This window comes from Paramormyrops kingsleyae, chromosome 19 (genome assembly GCF_048594095.1).
Source record: "Paramormyrops kingsleyae isolate MSU_618 chromosome 19, PKINGS_0.4, whole genome shotgun sequence".
Classification (NCBI taxonomy): Eukaryota; Metazoa; Chordata; class Actinopteri; order Osteoglossiformes; family Mormyridae; genus Paramormyrops; species Paramormyrops kingsleyae.
In genome coordinates, this window is record NC_132815.1 from 10,321,171 (window position 1) to 10,342,945 (window position 21,775).

General features: G+C 48.5%; 1 protein-coding gene across 3 annotated transcripts in view; it reads left to right on the forward strand.

The window, feature by feature from the left end:
- The window catches only part of nbas (NBAS subunit of NRZ tethering complex), a 128,406-nt gene that overhangs the window by 76,955 nt on the left and 29,676 nt on the right, over positions 1 to 21,775 (forward strand). For all 3 annotated transcript variants that reach the window (XM_072702986.1, XM_072702987.1, XM_072702988.1), the window contains 8 exons: positions 6,222 to 6,451; positions 6,625 to 6,735; positions 9,406 to 9,656; positions 10,954 to 11,288; positions 12,477 to 12,686; positions 13,216 to 13,418; positions 16,896 to 16,985; positions 18,520 to 18,715. In XM_072702986.1, the coding sequence (XP_072559087.1) occupies positions 6,222 to 6,451; positions 6,625 to 6,735; positions 9,406 to 9,656; positions 10,954 to 11,288; positions 12,477 to 12,686; positions 13,216 to 13,418; positions 16,896 to 16,985; positions 18,520 to 18,715 (1,626 nt within the window). The remainder of the gene's footprint in view (positions 1 to 6,221; positions 6,452 to 6,624; positions 6,736 to 9,405; positions 9,657 to 10,953; positions 11,289 to 12,476; positions 12,687 to 13,215; positions 13,419 to 16,895; positions 16,986 to 18,519; positions 18,716 to 21,775) is intronic.

The window sequence follows — 21,775 nt, forward strand, 5'->3', positions numbered from 1 at the left end:
GGCTACAGTGAGGCTACTAGTGCACAAATAGTTACAGTGGGAATTAGTACACACATAGCCACAGAAGGCATTAACATGCATGCACACAGCAATAGTGAGAATTAGCATGCACACACACACAGCTACAGTGGGCATTAACACGCCACGCACGGGGCTACAGTGGGCATTAGCACACCTCACACACGGCTGCAGTGGGCATTAGCATGCTCACACACGACTGCAGTGGACATTAGCACGCTCACACACGGCTGCAGTGGGCATTAATACACCACACACAGCTGCAGTGGGCATGAACACGCTCGCACACACAGCTGCAGTGGGCATTAGCACGCACACACACGGCTACAGTGGGCATTGGCACACGCACACACGGCTACAGTGGGCATTGGCACACGCACACACGGCTACAGTGGGCATTGGCACACGCACACACGGCTACAGTGGGCATTGGCACACGCACACACGGCTACAGTGGGCATTGGCACACGCACACACGGCTACAGTGGGCATTGGCACACGCACACACGGCTACAGTGGGCATTGGCACACGCACACACGGCTACAGTGGGCATTGTCACACGCACACACGGTTGCAGTGGGCATTGTCACACGCACACACGGTTACAGTGGGCATTGTCACACGCAAACACGGTTACAGTGGGCATTGTCACACGCACACACGGTTACAGTGGGCATTAGCACACACACTCACACTGCTACAGTGGGCATTGGCACACGCACACACAGTAACAGTGGGCATTGGCACACGCACACACAGCTACAGTGGGCATTAGCACGCGCACACGGCTACAGTGGGCATTAGCACATGCACACACTGCTACAGTGGGCATTAGCATGCGCACACACAGTGAGCATTAGCACACGCACACGGCTACTGTGGGTATTAGCACGCGTGCACACACAGCAATGGTGGACATTAACACACACACACACCCGTTGTGGGCTAAAACAAACACTCACACACACCTACAGTGTACTGGAAACCACACGCACACACGCAACCCACCCTACCGTGGACTGGAGTCCGGGCCAGACCATTCCCTGCCTCTCATCCTGAACCTCCTCCCAGGATGCGTTCTGGATCTGTGCTCTGAGCCACTTGCTGGAAATTTGATTTATGACAGCTCTTGGCAGTAATTTACACAACACTCATAATATCATGCGCTTTTTGTTGCAGTTCTTTTCTGAGTTTGTATGTATATAATTTTATTTAAAAAAACATTGAGATTTATTTTCATTCGTGCACCTTCCATTTTAAGTCCATATTTAAGCAGGAGGGCAGGTGATAAAGTAATGAAGGATCCTACAAGGGTAGCATAGAAAAGTGTTTATGCCACAGTGTTTGTGTGTGAATGTCGGTCATTACTGTCGGCCTCAGGGTGTAATTATCGGTGGGGTTGCGCCGTTCTGACTCTCTGCTGATGCATCTGGGGTCATCTGAACCGAGTCACGGTGACCTTAGAAAGGGTTGCTTCAGGTAGGGTCTGGCCAGCTGCCGATTAGCGATCCGCTTCCCGCCTCGGATTTTGTTCGGTTGAGTTACGGTAAATCTGGCAGGGCGGACATCTGCGGTGCAAACACACCAGGGCCCCAGCCTGTCCCTGAGATGGCATGGCTCCATCCTTTCTTACGCGATTACCTCGCTTTGTGCCGCTGATGTTTGTACAGTGTCTCTTCTGGGTTCTTCTTTTCTTGTCATCCATCCCACCATGGTGGCGCATCCTGTTTATGCAAAAGATGGAGTTTGAGGTGTTACGGGGTGTAATGGAAATGCATGATCCGTGCAGTGAGGCTTTGTGAATCTTATCTCTTTGCCGAGTCGTGCGATGTGCTCGTGACGGTTGTCTCTTACAGCTGCTGCTGCAATTCACGCCCGTGGATGTTCTGAACCATTACATAACAAATACGCATACAGTTTGCATGGCATTTGCAAGCTAACATAATGTTTTCATCAAACTGAAGTGTATAATTCTGTCACATGTAGGAGTGTAAACCTGATCATGTTTTCTGTGACAAACAGCCAACCCCCACCTCTCAAATTGTCCAATTACTTTTCTTTCACTTAATAGGACAGTTAATGGTTATGTGCTAATTCACGTAGTGGAATTCAGCAAATTGACTTTATTATCCTTAGACCAAAATAAAAGTCCCCCCTCATCCTCCTCCTTAACACCCCCATAGAGGTAGGTGGTTTTGAAGGCGCTGGAAGTGTTGTTGTTTTGTGGAGCGAGCCTAGAGGAATCTGCGAATTTGTGTAGTTTTGCAAATTTGTGCCGTTTCATCCCCTCTGACATCCCCAGCTGCCCTGTGGTCTCGTGATGAACTGCTGACTCACAGTGTGATTGGCCACCTGCTGCCCCCCCTCCCGGAAGCAAACTCCCCTGTTGTGATGCCCACCCCCGCTGGCTTTTCCACCCCTACTGAGGCGCTTTGTCGATTAGCATTCGCCATCACATGCGTGACACATCCTCCCATTAGAGTCCTGTGCCTTCAGACATCCCCCCCTATGTAGGTTATCAGTGACTTAATGTGCAGTAGGCGTAGTATAATTGTTAATTACACTTAAAATAATAACATTTAAACATTTATGCTGAATGCTGACGCAAATCAGAATGCATATTTTTACAAGAAGGGTGGCCCAGTTCTATGAAATGGTTAACTTTGCTACCGGGGGGCCTGTTACTGAATTTAGCTCTTATTCAACAGTTTATGCAGGTGGGTATTTTATTATGTTAATAAACCAATGATTCAGATTAAGTGCTTTAGTCAGGGATGCTGTAGTAGGCACCCTCCGGGGATTCAGAGGAGTATCCCACACCTAGTCTTTGGTACCACTTAGAGACCCTCGTAGCAAGACCTAGTAGCCAGTTTGCGAAAGATGAAACTGCGACCAGTCCACTACTCCTCAGAGGAGGGCGCCATTGAGTGTCTAGCTGGCTTACCCATCACACAGGCTGTGGCACGATGGCATTTTGTCAGGCCAGGACTGCTGGAGCGCACCAGTATGGGGGGGCTCTGTACCCATTCAGGGGCTGCAGCCTTCTAAGGCCAATAATCCCGGATAATGGAAAGATGGCCCCTGTACTGGGGGTTGGGGGGTTCTGTCTTGGAGCATCTTCCCATCACCTTGTCAGAAGTGCTTTGTGATGCTGCGGTGTTTCTGTTTTTAGCATGGTGCCCTGGAGTCTAGATCAGAGCGCAACTCCACTGCGCCATCTCAGGAGCTGTGGGGCGGGGGGCGAGACGGGCCCCGGGGCCCCCATCTCTCTCGGGAGCTGTGGGGCGGGGGGCGAGACGGGCCCCGGGGCCCCCATCTCTCTCGGGAGCTGTGGGGCGGGGGGCGAGACGGGCCCCAGGGCCCCCATCTCGGGAGCTGTGGGGCAGGGGGCGAGACGGGCCCCGGGGCCCCCATTTCAGGAGCTGTGGGGCAGGGGGCGAGACGGGCCCCGGGGCCCCCATCTCTCTCAGGAGCTGTGGGGCAGGGGGCGAGACGGGCCCCGGGGCCCCCCATCTCTCTCAGGAGCTGTGGGGCAGGGGGCGAGACAGGCCCCAATGCCCCCATCTCGGGAGCTGTGGGGCAGGGGGCGAGACGGGCCCCGGGGCCCCCATCTCTCTCGGGAGCTGTGGGGCGGGGGTGAGACGGGCCCCGGGGCCCCCATCTCGGGAGCTTTGGGGCGCTGGCGAGACGGGCCCCAGGGCCCCCTTCTCTCTCGGTAGCTGTGGGGCAGGGGGCGAGACGGGCCCCAGGACCCCCTTCTAGGGAGCTGTGGGACAGGGGCAAGACTGGCTGGGTAAGATCTCTGTAGCTGGGTTCACACCGCCAGCTGCTTCACCTCAGCAAATTGGAGACGCTACCATGAACCTTATATCAGGCTGTGGGCCGAGGAGGTGGTTTTATTGACGGAGATCAGGAGCATGTTCACTGTGGGTTAGTCTGAGCACCGTCGCTGCCATCATCCCCCCCCAGCCCCCCCAGCGGTGTCAGAGAGCTCAGCTAATTCCAGAGATTATTGCAGGCTAAATCATAGAGCCAGATGCCAGACTGTGCTTCCTAATTTACAGTAGTTTGTATTTTCATTTATGTATTTGCGTTTTCACGCGGGACCTGTGTTTCCCTTACAGGCACTAAGATATTAATTCTTCTTGAACGACCTTAATGGGGGGGGTGGGGCTGTTTAGCATAATCGTATCCCTGATGTATTTGTGCCGTGACATCTTCCACAGAGTAAAGAAGTTAAGGCTTTAACCTGGCCATTCGTCTAACTCCCGGCTCTCAGTCTCGCTGAGCTGCGTATTGATCGCCAGGCCTCACGGCTTAACGCCACAGCGGTCAGGAGACGTCCGGGCTTCTCCTCCACTGTTAAAAGCTTAATCATGGAGAAAACAGCCGCGCAGGAAATTAAATTAAGTAATATAAACAAAACTGGAAAATTGCTGCGATTAATCAACATTAGTGTGTCCCTCTTAGAATCCATTGATTAGGGAGAATGTATATATGTTTTTTTTATAATTCCAGGGGGAAAAAAAAAGTATATTTTATAAGAGCTACCCTGGACGTATGGTTGAATAGAGCACTGCAGTTAACAAACTGGGTAACTTGCTGCTTTAAGTGCTCCGGTCAGCCGCTGTGGTTTTACTAATCTGGATATCTGAGGGCCTCCTTATCTTTTATTCTCCTTCTCGTCGCCCGATCAAAGCGCCCACCTGTCGCCTTTTTAACGGTCCGGCTTATTTATTTGTTGCTTGCTGCCGCTGCTGTTTTGCATTGTTGGTATCTCCGCTATCTAAAATTGCATCTGGAATGAGTGGAGCAGGAACGCCCCTCCCTCAATGTCATTTATTTTATTTTTTATTTTTTTTATCTTTGCAGCGGTCTGGGTGTCACGGTGGACGTGGGCCTCACATGGCACATTATACGGGCGAGCAGCATTGTGGGCGCTTCCATCGGCATTCGGGGATGAATGAGCAGCTCCACGAAGTGCCTCGTCAACCCAGGGAGCGATGGCGGGGGGGGGGGGGGGTGGTGATACTGGAGAGATAATATTGGCTGGGATCTTAATGGAGATTCCTAGTTTTTGATACGAGTCGTTGAGATGGGGGGGGGGTCTCTGAACCTGCCCCACAACAAAAGCCCCGGCTGCTTTTTCATCCTGCTCGACCGGTGGTCCTCATTTGCTGCATGTTGGGTCTACGTTAAAATGCATGTTTACGGGCATGGTTAAAGGTGTGTACCGTCTGCAGTATCGAGCCGCTGATCGTGACAGAGACTGAGAGCACCGTTATTGCTTCGACATCAGCTAGAGAATCCGGCACAGCCTACAACACTAGGTCAGCTGGTGCCTCCTTACTTTGCTAGCATTATCTGGCCTGTTTCCATCACCAGATCAGAAATTGCCAGCACCTGCGACACACAGATGCAAGATCGGGGACCCTGGTGTGGTTGGTCTTCACGAATAACGTGTAGTAGTCATCAGACAGCCTTATTCTGATTAGCCTTGTCTAAGACATGATATTGCATCTGGAATCCATGTAGCGATCTTGGGTCCTAAAAACGGCTTAAGTCTAAAATCCTATGATCTAAATTTTAGGCCTAAAAATGTCTTACAATTGTGAAATACGATTTTGACAGTACTTATAATTGATTTGTTGCATTAAGTCTCCCTTTCAAATGTGTGGTTGGGAAAATTTTGTATTGATCATACTATAACAAAACTACAGAACGAAACCAACACAGAACCAATAATCAGTAACCATTAATTGCAAACTGTGTAGCCTGATCAGAATAAAAGCATGCTCAGTTAGTGTGTGAAAGTGTGGTGGGTCGGTTATTGTGGCCTCTCCCCTCAACAAAAACAATACTTCAATGTTCATGTTGATGTCAATAAGTAATTTTGGGACTCATATTTTTTTTGCCAATATGGATGTGGATTGGGACTTAAATAGCATTTATAATGGTCTTAAAAAGGTCTTTGGAAGTCTTAAATTTAACTTGTTGAAACCTGCAGAAAGCCTGTCTTGAGTCAAAAACACCTATAGATGACACTAATGTGGATGAATTGTGAGCCACACGTTTGTTCCCTTAAATAAAAGCACCGTCGGCTGGCCCCGTCCACATACAGACTGACCACGCCCACATACTGGCTGACCACGCCCACCCTGCCCCCTTACATGCTGACCCCGCCCACCCTGCCCTCTCACAGGCTGACCCCAGGATGCTGATCCAACTGGTTACCAAGCACGTGAACGACCATGACATAGTGGCCTGGCCCGAGGAACTGGAGAAGCTCATTGGCCAGCTGCACCTGTACAATGAACGGCTGACCGACTTCACCCAAGCACAGATACTGCAGGGCCTGGGCCGCGGTGTGGATGTGCAGAGATTCTCTGCCGACAGCAAGTATAAGAAGGAGACCATCCTGGGCCTGGCCGAGTAAGTCTCTGGCTGTCTGTCCTCCCTCAACGGATCTTTTACAGTAGCGTCATGTATGGGTACCTTTCCATTTTGGTCCTGGGTTGGGATGTTGCTGTGGCAAAGGGAGCAGAATCCGGAATCAGAATTTATCAGAAAAACTTTCTGTTAAATGTAACATTGCTCTGCTTTAGGACCCTGGAAGAAAATGTATACAGGATATCCCTGTCCCTCGCCCAACGGTACAACATCCCACTTTGGGAGGTCTACATGACCCATCTGGAGTTCCTCTTCACAGACAGCGGGTAAGTACTGTTTGATTATTAATTAAAGAGCCATTAAAGCTACTTAAAAGTGAACTGGTAAATCCCTCAAGGGTGGGTGGATGGAGAGTTGATTTAATGGGATGGCCAATTAGCAGAATCATAATAGTTAAATATCACGGTCTATTACCTTGTGAACGCTCGGATAAACAGGATGTTCATTTGCATTAGCCAGGAGAGTTGCAAAGGTGCCTATTTGCCAGGCCTTTGGTGGGTAACGCTCATTGTGTTTACAAAATCCCCAACCTGCACCACCACCATATCCCAGTCCTAAGCATGCTGGGGTCCATGGGGGCTTTGGGGGATTTTCACAGGGAGCAGCGCACTGTTAAGTGTCATTATATTAAGGCAGCAATGGAGCAAACCCCTCTGTGTCTGGGCGGGGAGTTGCGGTCACACCCCCGCATCCCTCTCTCTCTGTTCCACCGGTCTTTATACAGGATTTACTTGTCTGCTGTCGCATGACTAAAGTCTAAGTTGAGAGGCGGCCTTGTTACACAACAAGAAGACCAGTTACTTACTTGGAGAAAGGGCACATTCCTTCCAGCAGGTGGCATGGCAGTGAAGAGATCAGGTAAAAGATCCTGCTTCAAATCCCAGCAGAAGACTTCCTTCTATATACAGTACTTACAAGTATGTGTTTGCGTGCCATCAGATGCAGAGAGGAAACAAGAGGAATGGTTTTAAAATAAGTATATAAATGTTCAAATCCACTTATTTAGTCTGCTAACTGCTGCCCTTTATATTCCTCTGGCCGTCTCCGTGCTCAGCACCCCAGCACATACACGGCGCCCCCGGTCTGTCAGAAAGGAATCCCGTATACAGCCGTCTGAACGCTGAACTCCGTCTCCTCGATGAGCGTGTCGAGGCTAATGCTCCACAGAACGAAGAAATCGGACGCCCTGCTCACTGTGTCTAATTCCTGTTCGTTCTGGAAGTGATATAAATAGAACTTATCCGATTTCAGTATATTTCATAGTACGTTTAAACTCAGTCGCTACTCATGACTCCCGAATTTTTTTTTGCTTTTTACTATTCACTTTAATCAGTTTGTTTTCCTGTTTTCCCTTCGCCATATAAACTCGCAATTAAATCTTTGCGTGCCTCAATTCGGAATTCTGGTTTTATTTAATCACTATGTTAATCAGACGGCACGTGTTCGACCAGAGGGATTTAACAACGTGGCAAAGAAGATTAATTATTATCATTTATTTTTTTTCAAATTATGCTTGTTTCCGCCGTGTTATGCAAGCGCTTGGTATATTTTGATAATAAATAGCAATATAATCACATAGTGGCTGGAAATTTCTCCTATCATTTCATCACATGCAAATGTGTTTTTGTAGGAGAGATTAAAGCCTCCCTTTCGAATGAAAGATTTGATTGGTTGCTGAGGTCGGTAATACGAGAGAGCGATACTGGGGTGCGATCACGTGTGAAGCATAACAAAAATGGGGGTTTATCGCATGGCATATTGCACGTCCCTACGCTAGCCTCCTCCCCGCTTGTTCCAATAACACGAGAAGCGATAAGAGGCTGTTTCTGAGGTTTCTCCATCACGTCACCCCCGCCCCCCCCCCATCGGTATGGCCTTTTTTTTAACACTCATCGCATCCCCACAGATCTGGACGGTCATGTGCCTGTCTGGTTGTGTGTCAGGTCAAGGACTCTCTTTGCTAGATAATGACCCCTCTCCTGGAGCACCTCTAATGATACCCCACCCCCCGCCTGCTAAGTGGCTCTTTCCTTGGGTAACTGGATCATACCACGTATGCACTTTTCAGCATGGGGGGGGGGTGATTATCTGGCTGTGTTCTAGAGTCATTTTGTTCTATTCATAATATATGAATTCATTATATGTATACACACACAATCTGATCGTTTTTTTTCCTGAGGATACAAGAACAGTAGATTTGCGAATTTCTGGTTACGGTAGAAATTCTTTAACCACTGGTACCTGTCGTTCATTTGGCCTTTTAGTAAGTTGCTGGTAGAATCAGGATTCTTGCCCAGTATGTTGAAAGGCGCCTTATTCCCCCAGCAGACAGACGGTGAAAGTCTTCTTGGCAGCTTTAAAGGTACTAGTTGTAATTTATTGATAACGCAACTCTATAAAACATTTTCCCACATCAAAATTCAAAGGACAAGGGCCACTTGAATATTTATTGAGTTGTGGAAAGCTGTTTATCTTTGTGGGGGGGGAGAGAAAAGGCATTCAATTAGGAAAAGGTGCAGATGTAGTTGAATTCCAACTTATGAAGTTGGAGTAAAATATGTAAATAGATCCAGGGCACATAGACCTCAGCAAAATCTATTTCTCTGATTTACAGGAGGCTTGTAAATGTCTCCTGTATATCAATGTCAATGTGTGGTTATTCCCCTTTTTTTCTTCCTCTGTTCCTGCTGTTGGTATCAGTGGTCTTCAATTCAATCATAATATACATCTGGCTGTTGACTAAAACCTGCGTACAATCCTACCTAAACACTTGATTCTTTCATGTGTTCGTATCAAAAAGATTATGCTTTCATTCTCGTCTTCTCAATGACAGGGTGCATTGTTCTCCTCCTTCTGCGCAATTTGTACAGTTTCTGCGTAGTCGTAGCTACAGACGCCACTGACAACTATTTCAACTTCATCTCCCTGTCATCCAGTCTGTCGACGAAGGACATTGAGAATCGGAACAAAGCACTGGGTCTCTTTGAGGTGCTGAAGAACGATCCGGAAGCTTTCCACAGCCACATGACCAAGTATGTGTACCCCAGCATCGAAGGCACGGACCTGGGCCGCATGCTTTACTACTACAGCCTGCTCGAGGCCTGTGGCATCCCCCATACAACTGGGGTGACTGTCAAACCAGTGGATCACATCAAGCTGTTGAAGAAGCTGAAGGCAGTGGCTGTAGGTATGTAGCCTGTGATTTGCTTCTCCGTCTCTGTTTGGTGACTCATCCGATGGAGGTTTATCTGTTTGGCGCACCGGTGAGATCGCTCTGCCGACCCTGGGATTCGAACCAGTCACCATCTGCTCACAGGCACAGTGTCCTGACCTGCTGAGTCACAACCTGCCCCAACAAAAGTATAAAACATTTATCCACTCATCCACATTTCGTAACCACTCATCCACGTTTCGTAACCACTCATCCACGTTTCGTAACCACTCATCCGGGAAGCGGAGGGCACTAGACATGGACACACCCTGCATGGAATGCCAGACCATTGCAGGGCACACGCCTGCACACAGTATAGATGATTCAGATGAGCCAGTTCTCCCAAATCACATGCTTTTGGACTGCAGGAGGAAACTCACATAGGCACATGGGACATGGGCAAACTCCATACATGCAGAGCAGGGGGTGGGAATCGAACCCACAGCATTAGAGGTGCATGTACACCACTGCATATTCAATAAATTTTTATATAGCACCTTTTACAGCAGAGTCACCCACAATGTCCATAAGTCCATAATTGAGTCAGGTCTCCACACTGGTCTGTGTAGGACAGATTGTAGGCTGCATTCATGATCTCATATGCGCATGATATGGACTCCTCCACTGCAGGACTTTATAACATAAGGATCGTTAGCTTTTCAGACAGACCGTTGCCAGTGGCACCTTTTGCCGACACGCCTTTCCTTTGATGTCCCATGTGCCCCAGCTGCGCCCTAAGCATGTTGTCGTGACGGGGACACAACCTCAGAGACTTAGGATACATTTTTCATATTCACCATGAGTCAGCCTGGCAATTTCCCCTCCCGACACAAAATGTGTTTCTCTGTTGAGATCACAGGGCCTGAAAACTTTGAAATATGAAACCATTTTTTAATACCATATGTCTGCCGGCTTCTTGTTTGTTTTTGATGTCTTTGTACTTGTCCTTTAAGAGATTTTAGTGCCGGTAAATTTTGTTCTCTGATGTTTAATGCAATGCAGCGCACGATGGGGGAATGACGGAGATCAGGTGGTGGCGTTCTAGACAGGAAAGTGGCTACTGAAACATATTTAAATCAGCGTTGTCATGAGTTCAAAGTCTGATAAATCTATTTCTCCATGGTGAGCTTTGAATGGCGGTTTGCAGAAGCAGATTTCACCCTTTAGGGTCTGAGTTATAGTATGGAGGTATGTGTTTTCTTTTAAGGCTTGATGCGGGCCCTGAACAATCACATCAGGTGACTAAATCAGTCATATTTGATTGGATTCTCAGGGTTGGACTACAGGAAGATGACGGACGAGGACTCGGACCCTCTGGATGCACTGGAGCCGGTGCTGAGTAGCCAGAACGTCCTGTCCATCTCCAAGCTGACGGCGAGGTTGCCCCTGAGAGAGGGGGTCGCTCTGTCCCCCAGCCGGGTCCACGCCACATGGCTGCGTAAGCTCTTTTGGAACGGGGACCCCCAGGTTCTGCGGAAGCCTCCGCAGACAGACTCGGATTTCCTTCATGCCTACGATGCCTGCGCCAAGTACTTCGAGCGGCTGCTCCCCGCGGACGCCGTGGCCTTCGTGGACGCCGTGACCTTCTCTCCGGAGGCGGTGGAGCGGGTGAGTCGCCCCGGCGCATGTGTGACGGACTGAGCCACGGCCCCCTGCCCTCCGCCAGAAATCCCACCTCCGAGGCGTCCGCCACCGCTCTCCTCCTCACGGCACCCTGGAAGATGTGATATCTCGTAGCTCCGCCGAGTGAAGCCCCACGCCTTTTTTCGAGGCCCGCCGCGGAACCCGCCGTTGCTAGGATACGTCTCCTTTTGTGTTCGCCTCAGCCACTCCGGCACGTACTGGGGCTGCTCCATCTTCCAGCAGAGGCCCTACATTTGCGATGGGGGAGTCTGCGTAAGGGGAGGGTGCCTGTGACGTCCTTGGGTGGGATGCTTGACCTTAGCCAGGAGATGAATCAGAATATCTACTTGTGTAGATGGAGATAAGAAGCATGATGGGATACTTATAGATCTTTATATATATATATATATATAGATCAAAGTGTCTGTCAGGAAGATAATTGAAATGCTACAACATACCTCCTGTCTGTGTACCTCTGTCTCATGTCACCCCCACTTTCGGTCTGGGTGTTCCCGTCTCTCCTCCCGCTCTTGCCTGTGTTCTCCCGTCTCTCCTCCCGCTCTTGCCTGTGTTCTCCCATCCGTCCCCCCGCTCTTGCCTGTGTTCTCCCGTCCGTCCCCCCGTTCCCGTGCTCCCGTCCCTCCCCCTGACTCCTGTCTGCGTGGGTACTCGCACAGCATACGTGCGGATAAGGAGCAATGGGAGCGCACAGTTTGTTGTGTTGATGCCTTGCCAGCAACTGGCCAGGCAAAAAAAAATCAATGTACGGTAAAACTGTTTTTGTTTTTTTTTTCTGATGTTCTGTCAAGCTGTATCCTCATATTTTCACCAATTCTCCATTTTATGGGCTGGAAACCAAAAAAAAAAAAAAAAAAAACGCTCAAAATTGTTTTTCAGAAACAAAAGTAGGCGCTTATGCTCAGGAACTCACTGTTCCTGACCCATCCAGTGAGAACATATTTCCCACCCTGTCTGCTGGAGCCCTTATAACTAAACACAGCTGCCTCAGAACAGCCCTTTCCGCCGTGGCTTCAGCATCGGCTCCCTTAGTTCAGACAAACGACAGACAGTCACAGTGTGTTTTTTTTCGCGGTGCTGTATCACCTGCCTGATTCTGACCACTGGTTGCCTCTTTCTTCCCATGTCCTGCGGTCCCCTCATACGGCCGCGCAGCTCAGCATCGACACCAGGTCGGAGGTGACGAAGCGGGCCCTGAAAGCCGTCCGGCAGCTGGGCGAGAAGGCGAAGAGGCGTGGCGCCGACGAGGCCGAGGCGTGCGGCGGCGGCAGCTTTGACGACGCCCTGAGGCACCTGCAGGGGTCGCTGGCTCACCTGGACACGCTCAAGCATGGCTTTCTACAGGCACTGCAGGACAGCGGCCAGGTAACCAGGAGTGGCACGCTGCCTCCCCCCCCCTGCCCCCGCCCCACAGTGGGCTCTGTCGGCTTCTGGGACCGATCTGTTGGATCAGCGGAATCCAGCTTGTCGGATCAGTGTCTCGCCCATCCATTCCAGCCTGTTTGCTAGCTTAGGCAGATGCTGCAGTAACAGTGTGACGGTTCCATACCATGGGAGAGAAATACTGAGAGAGTACCTGGTTTTTGTTTGTTGAGTCTTGATTGTATTTAACTACAGAAGCCTGTATTTAACCTGATTGCAGATGGATGTCAGGTCATGTGATTTCAAGTCATGTGATGTGAGGGGACCAAACCAGGCACTCAGATATACAGTCTCAGTCCTCCCCTCCTGGGTCCTCCTCAACCCTCATCACCAGCTAATATTTAGTTCAAGATGTCGCAGTTACAGGACATGGCTGACGGGGGGGCAGACACACAGCCAACAGGTGTGGGGGGGACTTGTGGCATTAACATGACCCACCCCCCACCATATCTCTCTCCCATTTAATGTCCAGGAGCGACTGCAGAAGTACTGCTATATGTACGACCTGTCCAGGTCGGAGGAGGAGAAGATCCGCGAGCTGGCAGTCGCCATGGTGACGGATGGACAGCCACTGGACCGCATGCGACAGCTGCTCGACGTGGCAGTGGGGCCTTCGGACGTCGCCCCCGGCCGGGTAGTCCAAGAAGCCATCGAGAGAGCTGTGTCGGTGCTGAGGTATGCGGCCTGCACCCCCCCCTCACTTTCTCCCAAACTGCTCGCCACATAGAGGGCGCCCTCTCGGCCTGGCATTAACCCCTGTCAGGCGTGATCTGCCGATGCCTGACCGAGGGGCACCGACCCCAGCCTCAGCCTCACCCGCTGGCCACGTCTGCACCTCACTAATAATAAAATTATTTCATGTGTCGGGGGTGGAAGCCTGTCTTCCCTGGAGCCATGCCTGCTCAACCCGCCCCCCCCAGGGTAAGCACTCGTACTAGTAAGACAACATGTCCATTGCTTTCATTTTTATTTCACAACAAGCTATGAAAATGTGTGTCGCACTGTAACACAAAAGAATGACCAGTTTTTTATCATTTCTTTTTCTTCCTAATACGGCATTCAAGGAAGTGGTCCATATTACATGTTTGACAGCTAGGACCGGGAAAAGCAGCTGATAAAATCCACGGCAGCCGTGTATTTGTGCTACTGCATTATATTATTGTTTATTTGTTCGTGGAGTGTAGTTGTGACAGTCGCTGCCGCATTGGATAAGCATGACGAATTTCTGTCAGGCAGTACCCTGGCCTCTCTTGGGGTCCTCTGCTGCTTGTGTACCCAGCGGCATGTGCCACAGGTGTGCTGGTGCGGCCAGAAAGTAATGGCTATACGGCAGGCTGGGGCATTTATTTTCTGCGGAGGGCCAGTCTGAGCTTCACCGTCAGCAGGGGCCATTTTTTATGATTATTTCATGTCACATGAAAGGTACAATATAGGACTTGTTAAATTGTTGCTTCTTTTTAAAAAATGCATGCAGAAATCAATAGAACCAGTGAATTTTTAATGTTCAACTTAAGTTGCTATCTTTACAAACCAAACATGCCACTCTTTGTTTAGACCTACATTCAAAATCAATTTCGATTTTTTTTTTTTTTTTTTGCAAAGCCTTCTTTCTGTGTGATGGTATGAAAGGGTTTTTTTTCCTTCTTAATTTAATGATCGAGTGGGCCAGTAAAATATCTGGCCTGTGTACTGGCTTTTTCCCAGTTCACCTTTATGGATATATCCTGCCACTCCCAGGATCAGCTGTGCTGCATCCATCACACACGTTAGATATTTTGGGTGTAAGAGCTGAAACATGGCTCTGAGAACCTGAATCTTCATCGTTGCAGAGGATGACCGCCTTCCCTGTGGCCCAGGGGCGTCAGAAGCATTTTTGATGTGGGGGGGACACACTGGCGGGGGGTTAGGGGACCCTCCCCAAGAATTTTTTAATGAATTAGATGCCATATGTGTATTCTCATATCAATCAAGTGGAATGGATTCTTTTGCAAAGCAATAGAAACAGCACTGGGAGAACTAATATTTTATGTTAAATGTAGGGGGGTCCAAACACATCCCCCTCAGATTTAATGGCAGCGACACCCATGCTGCAGCCTCTTCTTTCTTAATGTTTTCTTGTCTCGATGGCAAGTTCTCGATACGCACAAATGCAATGCAGTTCCTCGGTCAGGCTAGCAGGACTTGCCGGACGAATATATGGTGTAACATTAAACAAGCCTTCGACATCTAATTTCCTGTGGTTTCTGTCTCTGCTCATTTATTTAAGAGCGTCATGAATTTTCCACGGAGGCCATTTCAGTTTAATCACAAGAACCAGTTAGACATTTCTTGAGATTATTTGCAGAAGTATAGCAGTGCATACTTAGCATTTATGTGTGTGTTGGATCATCGGGTGGATGAATCGATATCACGCCAGCATGTGAAGCGCCTGTTTGAATGCGGTGATCTATGCCAAAGAGCCTAATAACATCACGGACCTCCTTTCCTCTTCCGTCACGCCCAGATTCTTATGTTAATCGGATTCATTCAGAGAAGCCGCTTCATTAAAAGCCATCTTTCATATCTGCACATATGAGATTTTCTGTCTAGCAGTTTTGTTCCCGCTCTAAGTAAAATGTCTGTTTTGTGGTTATGTAAAGCCTCCTGCTGCCATAACGCATCAGTTTTCACCAGAAGAGCTTAGAAAGGCAGGGGTAGGTGCTGTTGGATTTATAGGGTAGGTTGTCCTTCATTTGATGGAATTTTCTCATGAACTGGGCCTGATCGACTCCTAGGCGTGGACACGTTCTTCTTTGGAGATGCAGTAATGCGTTCTTGTAGGGGTTCCAGATTCCTCTTCTCTGTGAAGTTGGTGCTCCTGCTCTACCACTCGCTTCAGGTTATTCCCTCACAGAAAGACCTCGCCGCCCCCCAGAGTATGACTTGTCTTTTTGACCTGCACCCACCCAGGCAGATATGATGCATGCTGGCTAATGAAAACTGGGGATTCATTATCAGAATAATTAACAAGAATACTATAGGACTTAACACTGTTCGCTGCCCTCCGTCACCATAATGCAGCTCAGTAACACTAAGCTAATCCTGAGCTGTGGGTTAGGGGTCTTTAAAGGCCCACATCCAGAAGGTCTGACTGAATGTATGGTGTCAGAATCGCCATTATTACCGTGGTGTTAGTGTCTTAGAAGACAGCATAATGAGTAATTGCCATCTCTCAGCTCTCGCCTTCAGTATGTTTTAAGCTTAATGGGTATGGCCTGTTTGATAATGATTAGTAGCCGTATCATAAGAGAAAAACCTAAGTCTTTTTTGCAATTTCATACCACCGAGTTCCATGCTGTACTGAACTATATTACACAGCCTCAGTATTATATTACAAAAACTACAAAACGGTGTTCTGTACTGTCCTTGATTACCATTCTACAGAGCTCTATGTAGTGAGTTATACTGCAAGAACTGCTGAATGCTGTGTTGTACTGTACTGCAGTATACTATACACCTCAGGGGTAGCGTGTGGCTCAGTGGGCTAAGCCTGTGCTTGTGATCAGAAGGTTGCCGGGTCAAGCCCAGCCTCAGCACATCCATGGGTTCTTGAGCGAGGCCCTTGACTTCCGTCTCCCTGGGTACTGCAGCAGGTGGTTGCCCTTCTTAGGGAGGCATAAAAGAGGATTTCCTCACAGGGATTGATAAAGTATCTATTATTATTATGATACTTCAGGGCTACTTGTACTGAACTATACTACACAACCTGGTTATCATACTACAGAGCTCCTTGTACTTAACTATACTACACAACCTCAGTATTATACTACACGAGCTGTAGACATGTGCTTTGTTGTACTGAACTATAGTACACATTCTGAATATTATACTGCAGCAGAGCTCCATACTGAATTGCAATATACTAAAACAGTGAATGTTATACTATACGTAATGCAGAGCTCCATACTATATTAATGTGTGGGGATATTGATGTGCCACATAAGGCTCTCATATTGCATTTCAATGTACTGCACTGCTACTGTATGTTGAAGCCCTGTTAATGTGTCCTGATGCACTGCCATGCGCACGACGCACCAGCACCCTGACGGTATTCATTGGAATGTCTTTTCGGTTGTAGGCGTTCAGGGTTATCGCTTTCTCTTCTTTTCACAGAGGAGACGATGCAGCTCTGATAGATGACCAGGACCCCATGGACGTCCTCAGGGGGATTGTTACATCTGTACGCGCTGATGTCCAATCAGGGTAAGTCTGTCATTGTCTGTGCACGCTGATGTCCAATCAGGGTAAGTCTGTCATTGTCTGTGCACGCTGATGTCCAATCAGGGTAAGTCTATCATTGTCTGTGCATGTTGATGTCCAATCAGGGTAAGTCTATCATTGTATGTGCATTAGGGCTGCCACTAATGACTATTTTTCTATGGATTAACCTGTAGACTATTTTACCAATTGGTCGATTAATTTAAACTATTAATTTTCCTCTTGAAAATCAAATTTACCGTTTAAGTTAATTTTATTTTGACAACAACAAACTGTATATCATTGTAGGACTTCACATAATGGACATCGGCTTTTCGCACTATATGGACAGTATTTTCGCCCACAATTCGATAAGCAGATTAGTAGTATGTCTAATATTAATATTAATGAGATGCGTATTGTGATGCCCAAACTTAGTAATCTGTATAAATTCTGCATACCTTTATGCTTATTAAATTCGGTTAGCGGAGCTCCCTCCGTACTTCTGTTCTGGTAAATCGTGGAAACAATAAGCACTGAAGTGGAAGAAAGGGCAGCTTAGCAACCAGAACAACTTTTAAAAGAGGCGATATCGTGGATAAACAAGGTAAAAGACATTGGTGGTGTGGTGGTACTTTTTGACTACGCAGAAGAAGCCCAGATTTTAACCTAAACATTTTCTCTAATACTTATTCACTGGAGATTCTAAGGTAGCAGGCAGACACCTTTATGACTTTAATAATGAGTGTATTTAGCTGCTACAAGGACACAACGTACTAAAAAGCTCTCTGTACTAATGGTGATTTAATAAACATGAATAGACAACATGGTGGTTTTACCTATTCTGGCGGTCCATCCTCCAGAATAGCGTCTGTGTGTTTTTACTTTGCAGAGTGTAAAACCTCCTTTTTGTTTAGTGATAATTTGAACTACTCCCATAATTACGTAGTGAAATTAATGGGAAACAATTGTCATAATGAAGTGAAGTGTTTTAAAAATCATAAAGGTAATTTTGTTAAAATAATAATAATAAAGCAATGTGTCGACTTATCACAGCAGCCCTAATGGTACATGCTGATGTACAATCAGGGTAAGCCTATCATTGTATATGCATGCTGATGTCCAATCAGGATGAGTGTGGCATTGTCTGTGCACGCTGATGTCCAGTCAGGTTGAGCGTGGCATTGTCTGTCCAGGCAGATGTCCAATCAGGTTGAGCGTGGCATTGTCTGTCCAGGCAGATGTCCAATCAGGTTGAGAGTGGCATTGTCTGTCCAGGCAGATGTCCAATCAAGTTGAGAGTGGCATTGTCTGTCCAGGCAGATGTGCAGCTGATGCCTTTACTCTCCTGGAGGCCCCCTGCTTGTGTCAATGTGCTCCCTATTTCCCTTCCGACTGTATATTGATTTGAGTCCCCACCCCCACCCATTACCTTCCTTTAGTCTGTATTGATGTGGCCCCCCAACACCCATAATCACTGTGCCCCCCACCTTCTCCCCTCTGCTGAGTATTGACTCGTCCTCCACCCCCCATCCCCCAGCGGCGGCCTGGTCTCCTCGGACGACCTCCTAGGCTGGCTGCGGCCCTTCTGCGCAGACGCCTCCATGTCAGCCCGGCCGCGCATCCAGGTGCTCCAGGTGTTGGAGCGGGAATTCCCCCTGAGCGACCAGGACGCTCAGCTGCTGCTGCTTTTCCGGAGCCAGGCCGTGCTGAAGTCCTGCTGGCCCGACAAACAGGTATGACCCTGCCCCTGCCTTCACCCCAGCAGACCCCCAGCTCCACACGCCCTGTCAGTGCCGTCGTCCAAAGCGTTAATCATTCGCTGCTCTCACATCTATCCCACCATTGTTCAGGTCAAGTGGCATCTAAACTTAGTCCCTTAACTGCCTCGCCACCTTCTACTCTGCTGGTGCGTAGTTTGAAAGGAAAATGCCTAGTTGTTTAGAGCAGTGTTTCCCAATCTGGTTCTCAGGGACCCACAGCCGGTCCATGTTTTTGCTTCCTCTCAGCTCACAGCGCACCTGTACCAGGTATTTGGTGTTCCTGATTGGCTGGGAGCTGGGAGGGAGCAAAAACATGGGCTGTCCGGGACTCCCTGAGGACTGGGTTGGGAAACGCTGGTTTAGTGTGTGTTTGTTTTTTTTTTGCCTGCCCCCCCTTTTGTAAACTGCCCTTCTTTGCCACAGATTAGACACTTTTCTTCTAAACTCTGACAACTTGATGGCTTTTGCATGATACACTGGAGTGGTTACCAGTCTGCTCCTCCCAGCTGAATGGGGACATAAATGGAATTTCGAGCCTAAGAATGCTTGTACTTTATTCCACTGAACATCTAGGTAAGGCAGTAACCGTAGCGCTCACCCGTTCCCATTTCAGTGTCTGTAAAAGCTGTGCGTTTAACGGCAGGAGGCAGAGATCAGGATGCACCGAGACTCCCTCCTCGCATCACATGGCATCTGTCATCGCGACGACCCTCCCGGCGGGCCGTGCGACACCCAGTCGGGCTGGAGAGATCGCACTTTGTCTCGCACTTCGTGTAGTGATTTTACCAGCCCTCACACTCCCATCCTGTCCAGCTCAGTGCAGCCTCCCCTGGGTTCCCCGGTGTCACCCAGGCAAGAACGCCCGTGGACAGAGGGTCCCCGAGCTGATCATTAAAGAAAGCGTGATTTCAGCCTCACCTGCCAGCCATGACATCTGGCTGCCGGTAGGGTGTGAGTTCTGGGCCCTGAGCGTTTCTATTCCTACCGCAGTCGTCGACGGGAAATTCATCTGCTTCACATCTGCCCTGCCGATGTATATTTATCTATACAAAACTACAACACTAATTACAGAGTCTGCCCCCTGTGTTTTATTTTGTGCTCCTTGACCCTGCTGGTTCCTAATGATACCATGAGAAGGTGGCATAATGTAGCCGCTCCCCTCCATGCTAGTGCCAAGTTAGCGTATCGTTAGCTGCTGCAGCGCTGGCCATTGGTGACTCAGCGCTCAAACAGTCCGCGCCACTGGTAATGAGCAGGCGTTGAAGCTAAAATGGAAACGGACCGAATCCGGCCCATTTTGTGCAGAATCCGTCGAGCTCGATGCCGTCTGAATCATTCTTGTGAGCGGTTAATTAGCACATCGTGAAGATCCATCTTTCCGTCTTTGTGCCTTGCGTGATCAGGCCGCGTTACTGCCACTGTTACGGGGTTGGGTGCTGCGGTGACTTGCATTGGCCGCTCTCCTGCACCGCGTGGGCTGGGTTCTGTTCCCCGGCTCTCTGCATGTGGCAGTCGTGTGTCCCTCCTCGCCTGTGTGACTTTCCTGCAGGTACTCCAGCTTCCGCCCACAGTCCAGAAACATGCTGCTTAGGTGACTTGGCAATTCAAGAGATGCCCGCAGTGTGGGCGCGTGGAACTCCAGTCGGGGTCTTCCCTACCCTCCCTACCCTCCCACCTTCTGCTTCTTGGGTTTGGCTCCAGACTCGCGGTGACTCTGTACTGAATAAACAGGATGGATGTTCTCCATTTGGAATCTCCCCTCCAAAGTAATTTGCTTCGAATTGTTTTTTCCCCCCCATGTACCTCTTTGTGAGCCGATTCAAGACAGTCGCTGTAAGGTCCAACAGCAATACCCAGCCCAGGAGTTAGAAGCTGGAACCCTGTGATCATCGGTTCTTTCCTGTAACCACTACAGCACCTGCTGGGGTGTGAGCCCCAGCTAACATCAGTCGGACGAGGGTCCATCTGTCTCTGAAGTACAAGTGCTGGCATTTGAGTCGGCATCACTTGCAGGGGACTAATTAGTTTGCCCCAGAAAACCAGATGGTATTCTCTCCATTCTTCGCGTTTGATAGTTATGGCGTTGCTTAGCAATTTGGCATCGGTGCACGGAATAGTACGACTGTCTCGAAGGCCCCTTACGAGGCCTGTTTACCAGGCTCTCACACCCTGTGACTGACTGTTATAGTGACACTGACAGACAAAGCTCAATACAACATCCTTAATCTCGACTGGGACGTTGGAGACACTAAGATTTAGCTCTGTGGCCCTAAATTAACATTTATTCATCTGATCCTTTTATCCAAAGCGACTTTCAATACAAGAAAGGGTTATATAATGTGTGCTTTCTGGGATTTGAACCCATGCCATTTATGTTGTTAGCGCAATGCTCCGCTTGTTGAGCTATAGGAGCAAACAGTGCCTGGCGATGTCACTGTTCCTTCCTGCTCTTGCACGTGTTCTGTGTTCACTGCGGCACGCATCTGCCAAAAGAGACAGTTTGTGGTAAGGGTGCAAAAGAATGTTTAAAAGTGTGAATTTACACTGTAAATGAGAAAGTGTGACCCGGACCATTCTCTGGGGGAGGGGGGCTGGTGCATAGTGCATGTAGAATAATGGGAGGCAGCATTTTTACAGCGAAAAACATGTATCCTGGCTGTCGGGTGAAATTAAAGACTTGGTAAATTACGATCCTGCACATCTGTGGTAGCAGTAATAGCAGTTGTAAGATAAACACCTCTGTTAGCTAAAATGGTGATGATAGAGTAATAATACGTTAGTGCAAATATGAAACGTAATTTTATAATCACTTCATGTGACTGTGGTGACCTTTTCACCTAAATATCGCCTGTGCAAAATGAGTGTCGCTTCACGCTGTAAAAACGTAATTTCACACTGCAGGCATCTTCTTTATTGTCTTGTTTCTTGATTCTCTTGACCTGCAAACACACATTTGTTGTCCAGCAAATGTTTTTGAAGTTCTGAATGTTTTTCTCCACGTAGAATAGGGTTTGCTGTCAATGTTTTTTGGAG